At 43.6% G+C, this 23,336-nt stretch overlaps 1 protein-coding gene and 1 long non-coding RNA gene across 4 annotated transcripts; one reads left to right on the top strand and one right to left on the bottom strand.

The window, feature by feature from the left end:
- Positions 1–7,876: 7,876 nt before the first annotated feature.
- On the bottom strand, positions 7,877–17,697 carry LOC122722457. The gene is made up of 2 exons (XM_043953161.1): positions 17,634–17,697; positions 7,877–8,517 (listed from the first exon to the last, which is right to left on the bottom strand). The coding sequence occupies exons 1-2, from the start codon at positions 17,695–17,697 to the stop codon at positions 7,877–7,879; spliced, it is 705 nt and encodes a 234-aa protein (XP_043809096.1).
- Positions 17,698–18,543: 846 nt separating this feature from the next.
- On the top strand, positions 18,544–21,196 carry LOC122722386. 3 transcript variants are annotated; one of them, XR_006349372.1, is made up of 5 exons: positions 18,544–18,862; positions 19,380–19,487; positions 19,588–19,658; positions 20,509–20,719; positions 20,800–21,196. It is a non-coding gene; the product is annotated as an uncharacterized LOC122722386 (long non-coding RNA). The 3 variants fall into 3 exon arrangements; XR_006349373.1 differs by lacking the exon at positions 18,544–18,862 and having other exon boundaries at positions 18,869–19,487; positions 20,509–20,551; positions 20,630–20,719; XR_006349371.1 differs by lacking the exon at positions 18,544–18,862 and having other exon boundaries at positions 18,869–19,487.
- Positions 21,197–23,336: the final 2,140 nt, after the last annotated feature.

Genomic DNA, 23,336 nt, shown 5'->3' with positions numbered 1-23,336 from the left:
TTTTTGTTCTCCAATTTTTAAAGTACCTTGACCTTTGAGATTGGATTGGCCTCCTTGGTTTCGTGCTGAGCCAAGTTTGGTCTACAGATTGGCTCATTTGTTCGCGTTTTCATTTTGCCTCAGTCTTTTCTTGGTAAGAGAAGGCTTACAGCCGTTATTTTTATTAGTTGACATTTTCTTTTCTTTTAGCTTGGTCCTCTTTGCATTTGATTCTCTTCCGAGCTCAGTCTCGTGTAGCCTAGCTCGGGGCTCACTGTAATACCCGGCTAGATTCCGGCATCGGAATCTCTACCTTCCGGCGGAATCTCCGTTGGAATCTGGAATTTCTGAAGATGCCAGAGGCTTCTAGAGGGGTAAAATGTGTTTTCTAAAAGGTTTTTACTGATTTCATGGTTTTAAATGGAAATGAATTGAGTTTTGAAAAGAAAAAGACCAAGGAGGCGTTTGCCAGGTTCGGCCGCCGAAAGTGAAGTTCGGCCGCCGAACATGGAAAGGCTTCGGGAGCGCCTTTGGCCTCCGAAAGTCTTGTTTAAACAAGCCAAGGTTCGGCCGCCGAAAGTCAAGTTCGGCCGCCGAACATGCATGAGTTTAGGGGGCACGTTAGGCTGCCGAAGGTCTTCGACCAGGCCACCTATAAAGGGCCCTCAGATCGGAAATGGGCGAGTTTTCTCCCCATTCTCGAGCTCAGGTGAGTTTATGCCTTCCTTTGGTCGTTTTCGTGTTTTCTCTACCCATCTCTCAAGTTTTTCATGATTTTTACCCTTGTGTTTGAAGATTTAAAGCTTAAAAGGAGTTTTGGGAGCTTGGAGCTTTTAGAGCTTGGATTCTCCACACCTCCGAGTTAGGGGTCACACCACCCTCGATCTTCAAGAGGTAAGTGTAGATCCTTGCTTCCCTAGTGTTTTCATGAAGTTTTATGAAGTTTTTGATGGTTGAGTATGGGTAGATATGCATGTTTAGGTTTATGTGGGTTTTATGCCCAATGTATGTTTATGTGAATGTATTGTTGGGGTTTTAAGTTAGTTTATGCTCCTTTATGCTTGTGGGAGTAAGTATGCATGATTGGGAGAGAGTATGTGAGGATTTGGGTATATTTGAGTTTGGTTTTTGGCTTGGCAGAATCGGACCTGTCGTCCAGAGGGGACCAGGTTCGGCCGCCGAAAGGAGTTTCGGCCGCCGAACCTGCATGGGAGGCAGTCTTTAGGCTGCCGAACGTGCCCCCGAAGGAAGGACTTTCGTTTCTGTCCAGGGGTTTCGGCCGCCGAACCTGCCGCCGAACTTACCCGAGTTTCGTCTCTGGAAGGGACTTTCGGCCGCCGAAGGTGCCGCCGAAAGTGCCCTGTCCAGCCGTTCTTGGGTGTTTCCTATGCATGTTTTAGAGATGTTTAGAGGGGTTTTTGGGGAGTTGTTTATGAGTTGTTAGAATGTGTTTGGCACCTCATTCGAGTCCACCTGTGTAGGATCGGACCCGAGAGACCGAGGAGGCCATCGGTGTTAGCAGTTACAGAGTCAGTTAGCGTCTGCCAGGAGGTGAGTAGAACTAAACTTAATCTTTTATGCACAAAATCTAATGCCTAAAGCATGTTCATGCATCATGATTATATGTAGTAGGTTGATTGCACTAGTTTCACGAATATGACGCATTGCATTATTTGATGTTGATGGAGGAAGGGTGGATCGAGGCGACATCAATAGCCCATATCTGTCACGAGTCTTGTCTTAGTCCTTTGAGAGCCGGACGAGTACATATAGGAAAGTCCATGTGAGCTCTCTGTGGACCAGACACCATGTCATGTATGTTACAGGCCTTTGTGAGCTCCTATGGGGGAGCCGGGCACCGACAGAGGGATTTTTGATGTCATATCCATCCTCTGAGAGGAAAGATGCATGCAAAAAGACAGACTCTCAGAAACCAGGGTCCGTGGGGAATAAATCTTGCATAAGCCCCCGAGACGGACAAGATTATGTGATTTCTCTGTGTTATGACGCATTTCATGAAAGCATGTAATTAATGAACGGTTTTCTCTGTTTCTACTCACTGGGCTTTTTAGCTCACCCCTCTCCCCTAACCCCAGTGTTGCAGGTTTAAGTCAGAGCTCAGAAGTCAGCAGGGTAAAGATTAAGAGACGTGTGTTTTATGTAATAGTTTATGTTTATGTATCAGTTTAGTAGTTTTAGAAGTGGACATGTAATATAAGTTGATGTAATGTAATTTGAGATAATGTATGTAGCTGATAGTAGAGTTAATGTTTATGGATTAGCGTGTGCTTGGCCCTATAGTTTGGTTAATCCCTGTTGATGCATGATTATGAAATGTTTTTATGTTGAGTTGAGAACCAGGCTTGATGTATGTAATCTTGACCCAGCTAGAGCATTTGATGAGGGCTCTAGCATGGGAAAGTGTATGTTCACAGTTATATTGTAGCATACGGATCAAGCTTGGTGTATGTTCAGATTTCAGTTTTTATGTTTAAGTTTTGTTCATGCATGGGATTTTACCAGGTAATAGTATGTATGTTGGCTTGCTACGGGTCCCGGCGGCCTTAAGCCGATCTGGATCCTAGCGCCGGTGGCGGTCCGGTTTCCGGGTCGTTACAGAATGGTATCAGAGCTTTGGGCCTCAAGAGTACGGTGTGTTGCACATCGGAAAGAGGTTGGCTTAGAGGTCATAGAAGGGCAAGCACAATAAGAAAGATCAAGAGTAAAATCATGTCCACTAGGATAGGATGTCGAGTCCTGTCTTGCTATAATGATGTGATATGCCATGATTTCATGCATGTGCATAAATGCTATAATATATGACATGAGATGTATGCTATGTATGTATGATGTAGGTTCATGTGTTTCCACATGAACCATTTGATGCTGATGATTGTTTGCATGCTTGTCTGTGTGCTTCAGAGGAGTCAAGATGTGGGGTACTCATCGATCTGTGGAATCGACAGGAGTTCCGTTAGAGAGGGAAGGTATGGACACCTTTCCCCCTACCCTGCCGAGAGCGCAGTCGTGGGGAGTCAGTAGATGGAGGACATCGAGGGACCCTAGTAGGTCTTTTGACGCAAGCAGAGAAGGTATGGATCTAAGGAGGATGTCAGCTAGTATGAGAGAGTCTGAGATGGAGGTTCAGAGGAGAGATAGAAGTCTGGATGTGGCTATGTTTGCAGAAGGCATGGGAGATTCCCAGGAAGATGCTCAGACCCAGGATTCCAGGATCTCGGGTTCAGGAGGGATTGATCCCTCCACTCTGAGTACAGCTGCCACGAGAGGTAAGAAATGGAAGAGAGGTCTCAGGAAGTCGCAGAAGAAGTTTTGGCAGAATTTGAAGGCTAGTTTGGGTTTTGGTGGCTCAAGCTCTGGCTCAGGCAGTTCAAGATGCTTGAGGTGCGGAAGGCCGCACAAGGGAGTCTGCCGTTATGGGACTGCAGCTTGTTTCAGGTGCGGACAGGAGGGGCACATAGCACGTGAGTGTCCCACTGTGCCTAGGTTGGCTCCGTCTCAGCCAGCAGCTCCAGGTAGAACAGCTCAGCCAGTAGCTCCAGCCGTGTTTCAGGTTGGTGGTCGAGGCAGAGGAAGAGGGTCAGTCCCTCATTCCTCAGGTTTCCGTGGAGAAGGTCCGTCAGCTCCAGCTCGGATCTTCACCCAAGCTCAGCAGGAGGCAGACACATCAAACATGATGGTGTCAGGTACGCTCACTTTTGAATGTTCTGATGTGTAAGTTTTTGTGAACCCTAGTGTTTTTCTTTTTCTGTAGTTGCTCTAGGAGCCGTCGAGAAGTTGAGTTGATAGCTTCTGGGCTAAAGTGTTCTTTTTGGGTCAGTGGACTCAAGTGTGATTCATCTGTGGCAGAGTCAGTCTGCCGGTCCAGTTCAGTATCAATTGAGGGTAGATGCCTTCCACCCGACATTGAGGTCCTAGACTTGACTGTCTGGACGTCAGTTTAGGGTTGGACTGGTTTTTCTACTCGCGGTGCTATCTTGGTCTGCAGAGACAAGGTAGTCAGGTTCAGAGGACAGGATGGGTCAAAGGTTTTCTTCTGAGGGAACACAGTAGGGATGCCTAGAGGTTTGATGTCAGCCTATCTGGTTCGTAGGGTACGTAGGAGGAATTGTCAGAGGGTTCTAGCTCTTGTTTGAGAGTTTAGCAGTCAGGTCAGGGAACCAGCCTCAGTGCCAGTTGTTAGAGAGAATTCTTAGATGTCTTCCCAGGCGAGTTGTCAGGTTCACCATCTGTTAGGGAAATGGAGTTTGGTATAGGAGTGGTGTCTGGACGCAGAACCATTTCTACCCTTCCCTATAGGATGGCGCCTGCATAGAGAGAGGTAGCAGTAGAGTAGAGGTGAGACTTGGTAGACAAGGGGTTTTGTCCGACCTAGTACCTCACTCTGGATTGCTCCAGTATGGTTGTGGGAAAAGAAGGATGAATCCTTGAGACTTTGTAATAACTGTAAGCAGTTGACCAAGGTCACTACCAAGAGCAGGTATTCCCATGCAGGATGGATGATCTATTGGGACAGCTAGTTGGAGCCGTTTGTTTTTCCAAGATAGATCTGAAATTCGGGTACTACCTGTGAGAGTTAGAGTTAGTTTTGGGTTAGCAGTGAGAAGAAGCCAGTTGGTTAAGATGAGAAGAGAAGAGAAGAGTAAGGATCAGAGTAGCGCAGTGGAAGCGTTGAGTTTCAGAGGAAGTTGGGTATTGCTAGAGGTATCTCCTATTGGATGAGTGTTCTTAGGAGAACCGGGAGTTTTGACTCCGGCAGTGCCGTGTCTCTCTTTTAGGAGAGAGGTTTTTAGTTTTGCTTGCTTGTTGCTTGCATATTATGTATGTTGATGCTATGTCTGTGTTGTTTCAACATTCGAGGACGAATGTTTTTGTAAGGGGGGTAGAATGTAATACCCGGCTAGATTCCGGCATCGGAATCTCTACCTTCCGGCGGAATCTCCGTTGGAATCTGGAATTTCTGAAGATGCCAGAGGCTTCTAGAGGGGTAAAATGTGTTTTCTAAAAGGTTTTTACTGATTTCATGGTTTTAAATGGAAATGAATTGAGTTTTGAAAAGAAAAAGACCAAGGAGGCGTTTGCCAGGTTCGGCCGCCGAACATGGAAAGGCTTCGGGAGCGCCTTTGGCCTCTGAAAGTCTTGTTTAAACAAGCCAAGGTTCGGCCGCCGAAAGTCAAGTTCGGCCGCCGAACATGCATGAGTTTAGGGGGCACGTTAGGCTGCCGAAGGTCTTCGACCAGGCCACCTATAAAGGGCCCTCAGATCGGAAATGGGCGAGTTTTCTCCCCATTCTCGAGCTCAGGTGAGTTTATGCCTTCCTTTGGTCGTTTTCGTGTTTTCTCTACCCATCTCTCAAGTTTTTCATGATTTTTACCCTTGTGTTTGAAGATTTAAAGCTTAAAAGGAGTTTTGGGAGCTTGGAGCTTTTAGAGCTTGGATTCTCCACACCTCCGAGTTAGGGGTCACACCACCCTCGATCTTCAAGAGGTAAGTGTAGATCCTTGCTTCCCTAGTGTTTTCATGAAGTTTTATGAAGTTTTTGATGGTTGAGTATGGGTAGATATGCATGTTTAGGTTTATGTGGGTTTTATGCCCAATGTATGTTTATGTGAATGTATTGTTGGGGTTTTAAGTTAGTTTATGCTCCTTTATGCTTGTGGGAGTAAGTATGCATGATTGGGAGAGAGTATGTGAGGATTTGGGTATATTTGAGTTTGGTTTTTGGCTTGGCAGAATCGGACCTGTCGTCCAGAGGGGACCAGGTTCGGCCGCCGAAAGGAGTTTCGGCCGCCGAACCTGCATGGGAGGCAGTCTTTAGGCTGCCGAACGTGCCCCCGAAGGAAGGACTTTCGTTTCTGTCCAGGGGTTTCGGCCGCCGAACCTGCCGCCGAACTTACCCGAGTTTCGTCTCTGGAAGGGACTTTCGGCCGCCGAAGGTGCCACCGAAAGTGCCCTGTCCAGCCGTTCTTGGGTGTTTCCTATGCATGTTTTAGAGATGTTTAGAGGGGTTTTTGGGGAGTTGTTTATGAGTTGTTAGAATGTGTTTGGCACCTCATTCGAGTCCACCTGTGTAGGATCGGACCCGAGAGACCGAGGAGGCCATCGGTGTTAGCAGTTGCAGAGTCAGTTAGCGTCTGCCAGGAGGTGAGTAGAACTAAACTTAATCTTTTATGCACAAAATCTAATGCCTAAAGCATGTTCATGCATCATGATTATATGTAGTAGGTTGATTGCACTAGTTTCACGAATATGACGCATTGCATTATTTGATGTTGATGGAGGAAGGGTGGATCGAGGCGACATCAATAGCCCATATCTGTCACGAGTCTTGTCTTAGTCCTTTGAGAGCCGGACGAGTACATATAGGAAAGTCCATGTGAGCTCTCTGTGGACCAGACACCATGTCATGTATGTTACAGGCCTTTGTGAGCTCCTATGGGGGAGCCGGGCACCGACAGAGGGATTTTTGATGTCATATCCATCCTCTGAGAGGAAAGATGCATGCAAAAAGACAGACTCTCAGAAACCAGGGTCCGTGGGGAATAAATCTTGCATAAGCCCCCGAGACGGACAAGATTATGTGATTTCTCTGTGTTATGACGCATTTCATGAAAGCATGTAATTAATGAACGGTTTTCTCTGTTTCTACTCACTGGGCTTTTTAGCTCACCCCTCTCCCCTAACCCCAGTGTTGCAGGTTTAAGTCAGAGCTCAGAAGTCAGCAGGGTAAAGATTAAGAGACGTGTGTTTTATGTAATAGTTTATGTTTATGTATCAGTTTAGTAGTTTTAGAAGTGGACATGTAATATAAGTTGATGTAATGTAATTTGAGATAATGTATGTAGCTGATAGTAGAGTTAATGTTTATGGATTAGCGTGTGCTTGGCCCTATAGTTTGGTTAATCCCTGTTGATGCATGATTATGAAATGTTTTTATGTTGAGTTGAGAACCAGGCTTGATGTATGTAATCTTGACCCAGCTAGAGCATTTGATGAGGGCTCTAGCATGGGAAAGTGTATGTTCACAGTTATGTTGTAGCATACGGATCAAGCTTGGTGTATGTTCAGATTTCAGTTTTTATGTTTAAGTTTTGTTCATGCATGGGATTTTACCAGGTAATAGTATGTATGTTGGCTTGCTACGGGTCCCGGCGGCCTTAAGCCGATCTGGATCCTAGCGCCGGTGGCGGTCCGGTTTCCGGGTCGTTACAGAACCTCTTTGGGCCTGATTGTCACTTACGGGCTCTTTGGCCTTACGTGGAATTCAGGCTTAGTGGCCTTACTGTCGCTTCTAGGCTCTTTAGCCTTGCATGGGATTCAAGCTCCTAGGCCTTACTGTCGCTTCATCGTCTCAGCTCAATTTTATGGTGCTGAGGGTCATTTTCCGATGCTAGTCACCTACCTCACTGAGGGCTTCACTTAGGATTCAGGCTCTTTGGCCTTACTATCACTTCATCCTCTCAGCTCAGTTTTTTGGTGCTGGGGGTCATTTTCCGAGGCCAATCACCCACCTCACTGAAGGCTTCACTTAGGATTCAGACTCTTTTAGCCTTACTGTCGCTTCATCCTTTCAGCTCAGTTTTTTGGTGCTGGGGGTCATTTTCTAAGGCCAGTCACTCACCTCACTGAGGACTTCACTTAAGATTCAAGCTCTTTTGACCTTACTATCACTTTTTCCTCTCAACTCGGACTTTTAGTGCTGGGGGTTAATTTTCAAGGCCAGTCACCCACCTCACTAAGGGCTTCTAGTGCCTGTTCTTTCTTTTTAAAGAGAATTGAGACACATAATGATAAAAATAACATCGTTTGATAGAAATATCATCGTTTATTTCATTCATATTGTTCAGAGTACAATTGTTCATATTACATTGCTTGTATTTTAAGGAAAGTACCCTTTCAGATACTGGATATTACAAGCATGGGGTTCCAGATTTCCTTGTAGGTCTTCAATCCGATATACACCAGGCTTGACAACTTTGGTTATTCTGAAGGGGCCCTCCCAGGTCAGAGCTAATTTTTGCACTACTGCTCTTTTTCTAGTGGCTTCCAATTTTCTCAATGCTAGATCTCCCACCTTCAGACTTCTTTCCCTGACCTTCTGATTATAGTAGCGAGCCGCTTTTTGTTGATAAGCAGTTGCGCGGACTTGGCCCTCTTCTCTGATTTCCTCTAGGGCATCCAAATTACTCTTCAACTTGTCACTGTTGGAGTCTTCGTTATTGAACTGGAAACGGTGAGTAGGGATTTGCAGCTCGATGGGGACCACAGCCTCGATGCCAAATGCTAGTGCGAATGGTGTTTTCTTCGTTGGTGTCCGGGAGGTAGTCCTGAATGCCCACAGGATGCTATTGAGCTTGGCCGCCCCATTCTTCTTTGCTCCATCTAGTCGTTTTTTCAGTCCCTGAAGGATAGCTCGGTTGTGACCTTTGTCTGGCCATTGGTTTGAGGATGGGCTATCGAGGAGGACTTGTGCCAGATGCCCATGTTTCTTGTGAAGTCTTTGAAGGTCTTGCAGTCGAACTGCTTACCATTGTCTGATATAAGCACCCTCGGTATCCTAAATCTGCAGATGATATTGCCCCAGACGAACTCTATTATTTTTCGTGCTGTGATGGTGGGGACGCCTCGGCTTCTGGCCACTTCGAAAAGTATTCCACAGCTACTATTATGAACTTTTTCTGTCCTGTGGTCTTAGGAAAAGGACCCAAGATGTCTATGCCCCACTGTGAGAACGGCCACGGGCTGGATATGTTGGACTGTGGAGTAGCTGGAATGTTGATGGCTGTAACGACCCGAAAATTGGACCGCTACCGGCGCTAGGATCCAGATCGGCTTAAGGCCGCCGGGACCCGTAGCAAGCCAAACATTCATCCTGTGAACCTGTTTAATCCCATACATGATCAACAACATACATAAAAATTTTGAATTTTTCTTTCATTCATTCACCAAACTCAACCTGTGCATGCACTAAACATAACATAGTCATAAACATTAACCCCTCCTTGGAGTCCTCATCAATGCTCCAATGGGGCGACATAACATACATTGAGTTTGGTTAACCATAGTCATTTATTAAAATCATTACACTTAAAAGATCATGTAAACAAAGGGGATTAACATACAACTAGGGTCAAGCACATTTCTAATCCTCAATATCATCATTACATTACATAACTGTACTAAACATTATACATCAACATTTTTCATGTCCACACTAACTATTACATGACCATAACTTCATTACTCCTGCTGACCTCCTGGTCTATTCTGTACCTGCGAACCTGGGGTTAAGGGAGTGGGGTGAGCTACTAGAGCCCAGTGAGCAAAATGATAAACATTTTATTTAAACATTTGATATCATGGAATGCATCACATCACAACTAATCACATCAAGGATGAATTTGTCACCCATAGCCCTCTAAGTGGTCCAACTGTGCCAGGGGCGTAGAATGGGCGTCACTGGTCTTTCTCTTACATAACATATCATAACATAACATTCCAACTGTGCCAGGGGCGTAGAATGGGCCTCGCTGGTCTTTCTCTTACATAGTGCCAGGGGCGTAGAATGGACCTCATTGGTCTTCCGTACCGTATCATATCATATCATATCATATCATGGGAGGGCTAAAGGATCATTCAACATTCATCCACATCATCAACATATTATACAATGCAACATATTCGTGAATTCTAATGCAAACAACCTAATATATCTCATGGCATTCATGATGCGTGAATCATGCTAAGAATTAATTTATTTACTTTAAAACATAAAGAGTTTATTCCACTCACCTCTGGCTGAAGCTCTACTGACTCTGAAGCGACCGACTCACTGCTAGGGTCCTCGGTTCCTCGGGTCCGAACCTACACAGGTGGACTCAAATGAGGGACTAAACATCTATGATCAAGACTCTAAAATACTCCCCAAAAACCCCTTAAATCACCTCAAAACATCCAAGGAAAACATGCAAAAGAAGGCTGAACAGGGCACTTTCGGCGGCAGGTTTGGCGGCCGAAAGTCCCTCCAGAGCCGAAAGTGAGGTAGGTTCGGCGGCACCTTCGGCGGCCGAAAGTGCCCTCTAGGGACGAAAGTCCATTTTCGGGGGCAGGCTTCGGCAGCCGAAAGGCTTGCCTCCCAGGCAGGTTCGGCGGCCGAAAGTCCTTCAGCTGCCGAACCTGGTTTCTGCCAAAAGGGCAGAAACTCGGCTCTTCATGCACTATAGCCTCCCATTCCATTCCATCAAGCATACAACTCATCCAAAACATGCGTAGATACATACATCAGCTCCTAGGGGCTTCAAACTATCCTAAACCCCAACTACAACACATCACAAGCATAACAGCAACCTACATTGTCCATAAAACACATAAAACCTAACAAAACTCAACTAACTTAAACATACATTTCTACCCCAAGAATCAACTTAAAACTTGTTTAAAACATATAGTGAGCTCAAGATCGGCCCTTACCTTTTGAAGATCGAGAGGAAAACGACCCTAGCTTGGAGATGGGAGAGATTGAGTTTCTTGAACCTCTAAGCTCCAAAACTTGCTATTTGCTCAAAGATCTTCAAAACAAAGTGAAAACTCATGAAAATCAAGAAAGATTTGAAGGAAGAAACTCAAAATCGGTGAGGGACGGCAGAGAGCTCACCTTGGCCGAAAATGGAGAGAAAAGCTCGCCCATTTCGGCTAAGGGACCCCTTTATAGGTGGCTGGCCAGGCCACTTTTGGGGGCCTAACATGCCTCCGCATGCATGCCATGTTCGGCGGCCGAACCTGGTTTTCCTCACTTATGCCTTCGGGGCCTAAGGCACACCCGAAACGCATGCATGTTCGGCGGCCGAACTTGAAGTTCGGCGGCCGAACCTGCATCTTCCTCCAAGGCTATTTTCATTCAAAAACTCAATTTCCTTTTTACTTAAAATCATAAAACACATTAAAACATTTTATGAAAACATGGTTTTACCCTTCTAGAGGTCTCCGACACCCGAGATTCCACCGGACGGTAGGAATTCCGATACCGGAGTCTAGCCGGGTATTACAATGGTGTTGGCAAACCTTTGGCATATGTCGCACCTAGTTCGGCCACCGAACATGCATGCATTTCGGGTGAGCCTTAGGCCCCCGAAGGCATAAGTGAAGGAAGCCCAGGTTCTGCCGCCGAACCTCAAGTTCGGCCGCCGAACATGGCATACATGCGGAGGCACGTTCGGCCCCCGAACGTGGCCTGGCCAGCCACTATAAAAGGGTCCCTTAGCCGAAAACAGGTGAGCTTTTCTCCCCATTATCGGCCAAGGTGAGTTCTCCGCCGTCCCTCACCAATCTTGAGTCTTTTCCTTCAGATCTTTCAAGATTTTCACAAGTTTTTGCTTTCCTTTGAAGATTTTCAAGTTTTGAGCAAGTTTTGGACTTGGAGGCCCAAGGAGCTAAATTTCTCCCAACTCCAAGTTAGATCGCCTCTACTCTCGATCTTCAAGAGGTAAGAGTCGATCTCTAGCTTACATTATGTTTTAAGTAAGTTTTATGAAGATCTTTGGGGTAGAATGCATGTTTAGCTTATAGTTAGGTTTTTGAGTTTATGTTATGTTTTGAGCAATGTATGTTGGATTTGTGTTGCTTGATGTGTTGTAGTTGGGGTTTAAGGTAGTTTGAGACCCCTAGGAGCTTGTATGCATGTTTTGGTTGAGCAAAATGCATGATGGCATGAGTTTGAGGCATTTGTGCATGTTTGAACCAAGTTTCTGCCCTTCGGGAGAAACCAGGTTCGGCGGCCGAAAGTCCTTTCGGCTGCCGAACCCTCTTGTGGAGGCAGCCTTCGGCTGCCGAAGCTTGCCCCCGAAAGGAGACTTTCATCTCTGTTTGGGAGTTTCGACCGCCGAAAGTGCCGCCGAACATTCATGAGTTTCGCCTCTGTCTAGGAGTTTCGGCCGCCGAAGGTGCCGCCGAACCTGCCTGACTTTCGGCTCTGGAGGGACTTTCGGCCGCCGAACCTGCCGTCGAAAGTGCCCTGTCCAGCCTTCTTTTACATGTTTTGCATGATTGTTTCATGATGTTTAAGGGGGGTTTTTGGGGAGTAGTTTAGAGTTATGTTCATGTTTGGTTGGTCCCTCATTTGAGTCCACCTGTGTAGGTTCGGACCCGAGGAACCGAGGACCCTAGCAGTGAGTTCAGCTGCTTCTGAGTCAGTAGAGCTTCAGCTAGAGGTGAGTGGAATAACTCTTATGCTTTTAAATAAATAAAACCGTTTTAGCATGATTCACGCATCATGAATGCCATGAGATATTTTAGGTTGTTTGCATTAGAAATCACGAATATGTTGCATTGCATAATACGTTGATGATGTGGATGAATGTTGAATGATCCTTTAGTCCTTGTATGTTATGATATGATGATGATATGGTACGAAAGACCAGTGAGGCCCATTCTACGCCCCTGGCACTATGTAAGAGAAAGACCAGTGAGGCTCATTCTACGACCCTGGCATTATGAAATGTTATGTCATGCTATGTTGTGATTATGTAAGAGAAAGACCAGTGAGGCCCATTCTACGCCCCTGGCACAGTTGGATCATGTAGAGGACTATTGGTGACAAATTCATCCTTGATGTGATTAGCTGTGATGTGATGCATTTCATGTTATCATATGTTCCAGATGTTTTATTATTCTGCTCACTGGGCTCTTGTAGCTCACCCCTCTCCCTTAACCCCAGGCTTGCAGGTACAGGGTAGACCAGGAGGTCAGCGAGAGTAATGAAGTCTTATGCATGTAATAGCTAGAATGTGGACATGACAAATTGTAGAAAGATGAAATGTAAAAGTACAGTATAGAGATATTATGTAATGGATTGATGTTTGAGGATGTTAGAAGTGTGCTTGACCATAGTATATTGTAATCCCTTTTTAATACATGATCTTAGATGTTTTATACTGCTTATGTAAACCAACTCAACACATGTAATGCCACCCATTGGGGGCATTGATGAGATCCCACAGAGGGGTTAAGTTTATGATTATGACTATGTTCAGTGCATGCACAGGTTGAGTTTGGTGTATGAGAAAATGAATGAAAGAAAAGATTTAATTTTTATGTATGTTGTTGATCATGTATGGGATTAATCAGGTTCACAGGATGTATGTTAGGCTTGCTACGGGTCCCGGCGGCCTTAAGTCGACCCGGATCCTAGCGCCGGTAGCGGTCCGATTTTCGGGTCGTTACAGAATGGTATCAGAGCCCTAGTTTCATATGGTCGGACCTAGAGTGTCGGGCTCATAGAGGTTATAGAAGGTCAAGCACAATAAGAAGATCATGTCCACTAGGATAGGATGATGAGTCCTGTCTTGCATGATGATGTGCCATGATTATATGCATGTGCATTAATGATATGTGATGTATGTGATGAGGGTTCATGTGTGCCCACATGAACCATATGATGCTAATGTTTGCTTGTTATGTGCTGCCTTTCAAAAAACAGGATGAGAGGAACTCGTCGATCTGCACGATTGACTGGAGTGCCACCTGAGGATGAGGGCATGAGCGCACGTCCTCCTACATTGCCTAGGGCAATGTCTAGTAGGTCTAATAGAGAAAGAGTAGTAAGAGACCCTAGAAGGTCTTTGGATCTGGGTAGAAGCAGATCAGTTAGAGGAACAGTTCAGGGAGGAGCGTCAGAGGACATGGGGGATTATATGGATGTAGAACAGAGGAGGGATGGCAGTTTGGGAGTCAGCATGTCAGAAGAGGGAATGCGAGAGTCCCAAGGAGGCATTTAGGCCTCGGGATTTGTTCAGCCACCCCACTACCCACACTTCTCATAAAATCCCGGGTATTCGATGGGAGGTACATCGGATTACCCTAGCTTCACCCCTTATCCCACACAGATGCCATACCCACCCTACTACCCACAATATTCACAATACCCAATGTATCCACCCCCACCTTACTATCCAAATCCAGCAAACCCTACCTGAGAAAATGTTGCACCACCTCCACCACCTACAGAACTAGCAGCCCCAGTTACTCAACCTCCTAGACCTAGCTCAGCCAGTGGGAGCAAGGTCAAGATGACCGACTACATGAAGTTGGGTGCTCCCCAGTATGAAAAAGGGGATGACCCATTTGTGTATCTTGAAAGGGTTAAGGTGATCACAGATGAGATTGGGGCTGATGATAGTAGAGCCATACAGATGGCTGGGTTCACACTTAAGTGCAAGAAGGCACGAGAGTGGTTCAAGAATTATGTGAACCCGAGAGTGGACAGCATGTCTTGGGAAGAGTTCGCAAACGAGTTTGCAGGATGGGTTTTCCCAGATAGTTCAAGAGAACTGAAGATGATAGAGTTTGAGCAGTTGAGGCAGACTGATGAGATGAGTGTAGAGGAGTTCACAGACAGATTCTTGGAGCTGTTGCCTTTTGCAGGGCAAAATCTTGACTCGGATCAGAAAAGGTTAAGGAGGTATATCATGAAACTCCACTCCAGATATTCCTCCTTGATCCATACAGCAGATAGGGAGAGCTTCCATGTCATAGTGGATATGGCCCGGAAAATGGAGGCCAGTGCCATCGTTCAGGGGACAGTTAAGCAATCAGTGGCACAGCCTTCTGGTTCTAAGACCCCAGGCTCTTCTTCTTTTAGTGCAGCAGCTTCAGGCAGCAAGAGGTGGAGCAGTACCACTAAGAAGTCGAAGAAGAACAAGTTTTGGAACAAGGTCAAGTCCAGTCTGGGACTGGGGAGTGGCGCGAGTTCTGGTGCGGATAATGCAGTATGCAAGAAGTGTGGGAGATCGCACAAGGGAGTATGTCTGGTTGGGACGACAGCCTGCTTCAGATGTGGGCAGGAGGGACACATGGCTCGGGAGTGTCCTAGGGCAGCTTTTGGAGCACAGTCTCAGCAGACGGCTTCAGGTAGTGTAGCGCAGCCAGCAGCTCCAGCCACGACTCAGGCCAGTGGCAGAGGCAGAGGGAGAGGGTCAGCCTCTTCTTCAGCGGGTTTCAGAGGTGAAGGTCCATCAGCTCCAGCACGGATCTTCACAATGACTCAACAGAAGGCAGATGCATCTAACACCGTGGTGGCAGGTAACTTAGTCATTGGTTGTTCAGATGTGTATGCCTTGATGGACCCTGGTGCATCTCATTCTTTTATTGCTCCGAGAGCCGTCCAGAGGTTGGGGTTGATGATCTCTGAGTTAGAGTGTCCTCTCTGGGTCAGTGGACCCAAGTGTGACCCATCAGTGGCAGAGTCAGTCTGCCAGTGCAGTCCAGTCTTTGTTGCGGGAAGATGCCTTTCCGCCGACCTTGTGGTTCTAGACTTGACAGATTTTGACGTCATTCTAGGGATGGACTGGTTATTTACCCATAGTGCTACCTTGGACTGCAGGGACAAGGTAGTCAGGTTCAGAGGTCAGGATGGGTTAGAGGTTGTCTTCAGGGGAGACAGGAGGGGTACACCTAGAGGCCTGATATCAGCTCTTCAGGCTCGTAGGTTGCTTAGGAAGGGATGTCAGGGGTATTTGGCTCATGTGAGAGAGCTTAGCAGTCAGGTTAGAGAACCCGCCTCGGTGCCAGTGGTTAAAGAGTTTCTAGACGTCTTCTCAGACGAGCTGCCAGGTTTACCACCTGCTAGGGAGATAGAGTTCGAGATAGAACTGATGCCTGGAACCCGACCGATCTCAATCCCTCCCTACAGGATGGCTCCAGCTGAGTTGAAGGAATTGAAAGAACAGTTGCAAGAGCTGGTAGAAAAGGGCTTCATCCAACCGAGCACTCCACCTTGGGGTGCACCAGTTTTGTTTGTGAGAAAGAAGGATGGATCCCTTAGACTTTGTATCGACTACAGGCAGTTGAACAAAGTCACTACCAAGAATAAGTACCCATTGCCAAGGATCGACGATCTATTTGACCAGCTAGCTGGAGCAGGTTGTTTCTCCAAAATAGATCTGAGATCGGGGTACCATCAGTTGAGGATCATAGAAGATGATGTGCCAAAGACAACTTTCAGGACCAGATATGGGCATTTTGAGTTCCTTGTAATGCCGTTCGGGTTAACCAACGCCCCTGCAGCATTCATGGATCTCATGAACAGAGTGTTTAGCCAGTACCTGGATCACTTTGTTATTGTCTTCATAGACGATATCTTGGTGTATTCCAGGAATGCAGAGGAGCATGCCCATCATCTGCGATTGGTTTTGCAGACTTTGAAGGAATATGGCTTGTATGCCAAGTTCTCTAAGTGTGAGTTCTGGCTGAGGAGCATTTCGTTCTTGGGGCATGTAGTGTCAGAAAATGGAATAGAAGTGGACCCCAAGAAGGTAGAAGTTGTGGCTAACTGGCCTAGACCCACTTCAGTGACGAAGATCAGGAGTTTCTTGGGTTTCGCAGGTTACTACAGGAGGTTCGTTCAGGACTTCTCGAAAATAGCAGCTCCTCTGACCAAGTTGACCAGGAAGAATCAGAAGTTTGTGTGGACCGACCAGTGCGAAGAGAGTTTTGAAGAGCTTAAGAAGAGGTTGACTTCAGCACCAGTGTTAGCTCTGCCATCTAGTGATGAGGACTTTACAGTCTTTTGTGATGCATCCCGTGTGGGACTGGGTTGTGTACTAATGCAGAATGAGAGGGTGATTGCTTATGCTTCTAGGCAGCTGAAGAAGCATGAGTTGAATTACCCCACACATGACCTAGAGATGGCAGCAGTAATCTTTGCACTCAAGATGTGGAGGCACTACCTCTATGGGGTAAAATGTGAGATCTTTACAGATCATAAGAGCCTGCAGCACATCCTGAGTCAAAGAGATTTGAACTTGAGACAGAGGAGATGGGTAGAGCTGTTGAGTGATTATGATTGTAAGATTCAGTATCATCCGGGTAAGGCGAATGTTGTGGCAGACGCCCTAAGCCGGAAGTCACTAGGCAGTCTATCCCACATCACGGCAGAGAGGAGACCAGTGGTGAAGGAGTTTTACAAGCTCATTAATGAAGGTCTACAGTTGGAGTTGTCTGGTACAAGTGCTTTGGTAGCCCAGATGAGAGTGGCACCCGTGTTTCTGGAGCAGGTGGCTCAGAAACAGCATGAGGACCCAGAGTTAGTGAAGATTGCCAGGACTGTTCAGTCAGGCAAAGATAGTGAGTTCAGATTCGACAGCAAAGGGATCCTCCGCTATGGGAGCAGACTATGTGTACCAGATGACATAGGGCTAAAAGGAGACATTATGAGAGAGGCTCATAATGCAAGATACAGCGTTCACCCCGGAGCCACCAAGATGTATCAAGATTTGAAGAAAGTTTATTGGTGGCCAGCGATGAAAAAAGAAGTGGCACAGTTTGTGTCAGCCTGCGAAGTGTGTCAAAGGGTGAAGCTGGAACATCAGAAGCCGGCTGGAATGCTTAACCCGCTACCTATTCCAGAGTGGAAACACTACAAAAAAATTGTGAAATTGCGACCAAAATTAGCGACTAAATTTTTTGGTCGCTATATAGCGACCAATCAGCGACCATTCTGCTACTAAATGAATGAAATAATATTTTTATTTAATAAAAATCTTAGCGACCAATTTTTTGTAGTTAATTGGTCGCTATTTAGCGACCAAATATAAAATGGTCGCTAAATCTAGCGGAAATTAATGGCGCGAATTATTAGCGACCATATTTGCGACGAAATTGCGACAACTTTTTAGGCGGGAATATAATGTTGTAATTTGCGACCATATTTAGCGACTAATTTTTTTAGTTGCTAAACAACGACCAATCAGCGACTAATCAGCAACCATTTCATTTTTAAAATTTTAATTTAATTTTAAATTAAATTTTATTTTATTTAAAATTTTAAATTAAGATTAAATATACTGTTAAAATATTTTTTTATAATTTTACGTATATTTTTATTTTTAGTACAATTTATTTTACGTATATCTTATGTCACTGCAGGTTTGAATGGATATTTTGAAATTGTGATTTCAGATGTGTGCTTTCTGAGGTTTGTGAGATCTAAATATTATGATTAAAGAGGAACAAAACACGACTAAATTTTTAATTATTTTAACTAAAAAAATTAATTAATTAATTTTAACTTAAAAAAATAATTAATTTATTTTAACTTAAAAAATTAAGTAATTAATTTTTAATTGAAAATTTAACTTAAAAAATTAATAACTTAAAAAATTATTTAATTTTTAATTGAAAACTAATACATTTCTAAAATAAAAAGTCTTAATAATTTTTTTAAATATATTTTTTAGCTAAGTTATAAATTATTTTTTTTATTATTATATATCTTTATCAGTGTATATGTATATCTAATTAAGTTATTATTATTAATTCTACCTTATTACTATTTATATATAGATTACTTATATTATTCTTTCACTCTAACCCTATTAAATTAATACTCTTATTAATTATGTTGTGTTGAATATTTTTAATACCGTAAATCATATTATTTATTTTTTTAAAATCATAATTTAAAGGATAAAATTTAAACTTATTATTATTAATTAATACATGTATAATATAAAATGTTTTAAATAATATAAACTATAAGAAAAAAAAAAAAAAAAAAGCTTACATAAACTAAACCCTTAAGTTGCCCATCCTAAAGTCACATTCCTCTCTCAACTCTCAACAGAGCCGCCCGCCACCCCCCTACGCCCCTTCTTCTCTCTATCAGGCGGTCGACGTTCCTCCGCCGCTTCCTCTGGCGTCTTGGTCCTTGTTGCTGTCGTGGCTCTCCTCTGTCGCTTCATCTGGTCCTTGTTTCTGCGTCCGCTGGTCTAGTCCTTCCGCCGTCCGATGCTGCTCCTCGCCGCCGTTCCTCATCCTAAGTCACGTTGCCGCTGCCCCTTGCGGCTTTCGTCTATGTCCTCAGTCACTGCAGGTTTGAATGGGTTTTGAGATTGTGGTTTCAGATATGTGCTTTCTAAAATTTGTGAGATTTATTGATGTGGGCTTCTGAAATTTGTGGAAATGCGAAGATTTATGTAAATGTTCTGAGGGTTGTATTTGTGAGATTTATTAGAAATCCCATTAATGGACAGATTGCTGGATGGATAACCCATTTTCAAGCAGGACTACGGCGTTGATAAAGATGCTTATTTCTCAAATAAGATTTGATTGGGTTCTTCTATTATGCTGGGTTCCTTGTTGAAGTTAAATTGTTTGACTACACAGCGAGTTTCCTGCTTGTAAAACTTGGGGAAAAAAAAACAGAAGTAATCCGATGCTGTTTAATATTATTTTCCTTCTTGAATTGGGAGATTCGATGAAAGAAATATAAGGATTGTATCTCATTTTAGGAGCTTTTGAAGCCTAGTCTCTTCTTGACTGCATTTGTTCTTGCCTAGATTATGTCCAATACTTGGCAAGTTATTGACAATTTTCAATGTTCAATGCAGATATTTGCTCATATTGGATCGGACAAACTGGAGAACGAACATGCTGACCTCACTCCTAGTCCCTTACATTTTCTTTAGTCTTCCTGCAGCAATATTTAATTTGTTAAGGTATTAACTTCCTTTGATAATAAACTTATAGAGCTCTTCAATCTTTCACTTACCTTCTGCTGAACTTTATTTCTTGACATCTGTATTTTAAATTGTACAGAGGGGAGGTCGGGAAATGGATTGCTTTCATTGCAGTGGTGCTCAGGCTTTTCTTTCCTTGACACTTCCCAGGTATCAAGTTCATCTCTTTTTTCAAGCTCTATTTAGCTTTGCCCTCTCAAATTTCTTTTTGCCTTGTCCCCTCTATTTGACTGTTAATGAGCTGTGTTGCTCAAGAGAACCAGAATTTCCCAAACTAGTATGACAATTTGGGAGATAAGCAATTATCTTTTAACTTTGGTCAATGTTCACCTCTGTGTAACTTTTGGAGATGCTTCCTAAATCTCAATTATGAACAATGAACATTTACCTAGTGCCCATACAATATTTGTGAGAACATGCAGAGGTAGTTTTCCATATTGGCTTGATTTTGCTACACCTATAACCTAGGTTATTCGGACTCGAATATGAGTGTGAGAAATAGGTACATATTCTGATATACAGAAATATAGATCTAAATTTAGATATGGGTATCGAAATTATGATGAATAATAAATTTATATAAATTTGAAAAATTTTTATTCTCAAAATTAGCAATCAATTGTTGTTTAATTGTTTTAATTTATATAAATAAAATATATTACACTTAACTTTAAATTAATTTTAATTTTTTATTATAAACTTTTTGAAATGAAGCCTACTGTGAATGGATTGGGAGTTGTTTTACGTAAGATCTTTGAAATGGGTTTGAATTGCTAATGGGAGATTTCTGAAATTTGTGGAAATTCTAAGATTTATCTGAATGTGCTGAGGTTGTATTTGTGAGATTTATTGACAAAATGTTGAAATAAAGACTATTGTGAATGGTTTAAGAGTTGTTTTTGTGAGATAGTTAAAATGGGTTTCTGAATTTTATTGAAATGCTAATGTGAGGTTTGTGTGAAATTCTGTTTTGTTTCTGTTGTGTTTATGAGTTAATCAGGTTTGGGTAGTATACTGCTAGTTCTCCTGTCAATAGTCCCAAGGTTAGAAATTATTTATATGTTTTTTCTTTTAGTTAAAAATATATTCTTTTTTAGTTAACCCCTTTTGTTTATGCACAGATTTATGATCTGATTATGATGAACCAGTTAAACAAGAACACAAAACAGAGAGAAAAAATGGGTGTTATTTCATCATCACCATCACTGCAGGTAATTAGGGATTAATTAATTACTGATTAAGAATTTTTTTTTTCCATATTTTGAGGTTGATTAATTGACTTATGAATTAGGAGAAAGAAGGAAGAAAGCCGATCACAGAGCAGAGAGAAGAGAGAAGAGAGGATTTGGGTTTAATTGGGAGCGAAAGTGACATCACAGAACTGAAGAAAATGGGTCTTTGTTTAGTTCCTTTGTCTATGGCTGTGAATTATTTTGGTTGAGTTTTAGATTTTGTTTCTTTCTCTGTCTCTCCATCCATCCATGGATTTATTGATGGAACATTGAAAATGGCTTTCTGCAGAAAAAAAAAAATTGTATATATAATAAGATTAAGATCCATCATTTTCTGCAGCAGCATTTGATATGCATATGTATATTAATTTCATGCAGAACTTCTAACATCTTTGTGGAATTTTTATTTATTTAATGGAAATATGATAATCCAAGTAATTCTTATGGACAGGGAAACTCATCTCCCTTTTTTACAAAAAATAAATAAAATGATGAGATGGGTTATTTAAAACTTATCCACTTTCCAAATTTTTTAAATTAATTTTGTTAATTTAATAATTGAAAAAAAGAATTGAGTTAATTAACCATATATAAATGGAACATGAAAGGGACATATTGATTTATTTCCAAGAGGGATAAGAATGATTTTATAATCAAATTAGCGACTAAATTAGCGACCATTTCGCGACTAAAATTTAACGACCAATTTACTTCCGTCCAGCGACTAATATTTTTAATATTTAATTTGCCATGACACCAAATTAGTGACCAAAAAATGGTCGCTGATTGGTCGCTATTTTAGCGACCAATTTCTAGATTGTCGCCAAAAATTTAGCGACTGGCCAAACACCGACCATTTCATTTTGGTCGCTAAATGGTCGCTATTTCATAATAGCGACCAAATTCTGCCTTTTAGCGACCAAAATTTTGGTCGCTAAATCACTGTTTTTTTGTAGTGAAATGGGAGAATATAGCTATGGACTTCATAGTGGGGTTACCGGCGACGTCCAACAGATTAGACTCCATATGGGTGATTGTGGACAGACTCACCAAATCTGCTCACTTCATCCCTGTTAGGAGTGGCTATTCTGTGGACAAGTTGGCGCAGGTGTATGTTGATGAGATCGTCAGGCTGCATGGGGTTCCTGTTTCAATAGTGTCTGATAGAGGGCCCCAGTTCACCTCCAGGTTTTGGCGGAGTCTGCAAAATGCCATGGGTACTAGATTGGATTTCAGTACTGCCTTCCACCCCCAGACTGATGGACAGTCATAAAGGACCATCGAGACTATCGAGGATATGCTCAGAATGTGTGTGCTGAACTTTGGCGGTTCTTGGAGGCAACATCTACCTTTGGTGGAGTTTGCCTACAATAACAGCCATCATGCTAGCATCGGGATGGCTCCATATGAAGCTTTATATGGAAGGAAGTGCAGGTCACCTGTTTGCTGGGAAGAAGTTGGAGAAAAGGCCTTGGCAGGGCCTGAGCTAGTAGAGATCACCAGCAGGGTGGTACCCATAATCAGAGAGAGAATCAAGACTGCTGCAAGCAGACAGAAGAGTTATGCAGACATCCGCAGAAGATAAGTAGAGTTTCAGGAGGGGGATCTGGTATTGCTCAAGGTGTCTCCAATGAAAGGAGTGGTTCGGTTCGGAAGGAAAGGTAAACTTGCTCCACGGTACATCAGACCCTTTGAAGTCTTGCAAAAGATTGAGAATGTGTCGTACAAGCTGGATTTACCTGCTTCAATGGAAAGAATCCATCCGGTTTTCCATGTTTCCATGTTGAGAAAGTTCGTGTCAGATCCGGGCAAGGTTCTTAGTGAGCCTGATGTGGAGATCCAAGAGGATCTCACCTATGTTGAGCAGCCAGTACGGATCATAGACACCTAGATCAGAAAGCTAAGAAACAAGGAAATCCCGATGGTGAAAGTCTTGTGGAACCACCACAATATGGAAGAGTGCACCTGGGAGACACGGGAGTCCATGCTCCAGCAATACCCTTATCTTTTCTAAGGTTAGTTCCTTGTGAGTTTTATGTGCTTTGTATGTATGTTATGTGTATGCCATGCTATGTGCTAGTTGAGGAACATTCGAGGACGAATGTTCTTAAGAGGGGGAGAATGTAATACCCGGCTAGACTCCGGTATCGGAATTCCTACAGTCCGGTGGAATCTCGGATGTCGGAGACCTCTAGAAGGGGTAAAACCACGTTTTCATGAAATGTTTTAATGTTTTTGATGATTTTAGGTAAAGAGGAAATGAGTTTTTGAACAAAAACACCCTTGGAAGAAACTCAGGTTCGGCCGCTGAAACTTAGAGTTCGGTCGCCGAACATGCATGCATTTCGGGTGAGCCTTAGGCTCCCGAAGGCATAAGTGAGGGAAGCCCAGGTTCGGCCGCCGAACCTCAAGTTCGGCCGCCGAACATGGCATGCATGCGGAGGCACGTTCGGCCCCTGAACGTGGCCTGGCCAGCCACTATAAAAGGGTCCCTTAGCCGAAAACGGGCGAGCTTTTCTCCCCATTGTCGGCCAAGGTGAGTTCTCCGCCGTCCCTCACCAATCTTGAATCTTTTCCTTCAGATCTTTCAAGATTT

This window comes from Manihot esculenta, chromosome 18 (assembly GCF_001659605.2).
Source record: "Manihot esculenta cultivar AM560-2 chromosome 18, M.esculenta_v8, whole genome shotgun sequence".
NCBI classification, from domain to species: domain Eukaryota; kingdom Viridiplantae; phylum Streptophyta; class Magnoliopsida; order Malpighiales; family Euphorbiaceae; genus Manihot; species Manihot esculenta.
Note: the sequence above shows the minus strand (reverse complement) of the source record. Positions and strands in the feature narration are given on the sequence as shown.

Excerpts from the sequence above, each read along its gene's own strand:
- LOC122722457 (XM_043953161.1), bottom strand. The coding sequence starts at position 17,697 with ATGGTCGCAAATTACAACATTATATTCCCGCCTAAAAAGTTGTCGCAA. Across the intron at positions 8,518-17,633 it reads GCAATTTCGTCGCAAATATG|TTCGACTGCAAGACCTTCAA; the intron begins GTCGCTAATAAT and ends AATGGTAAGCAG.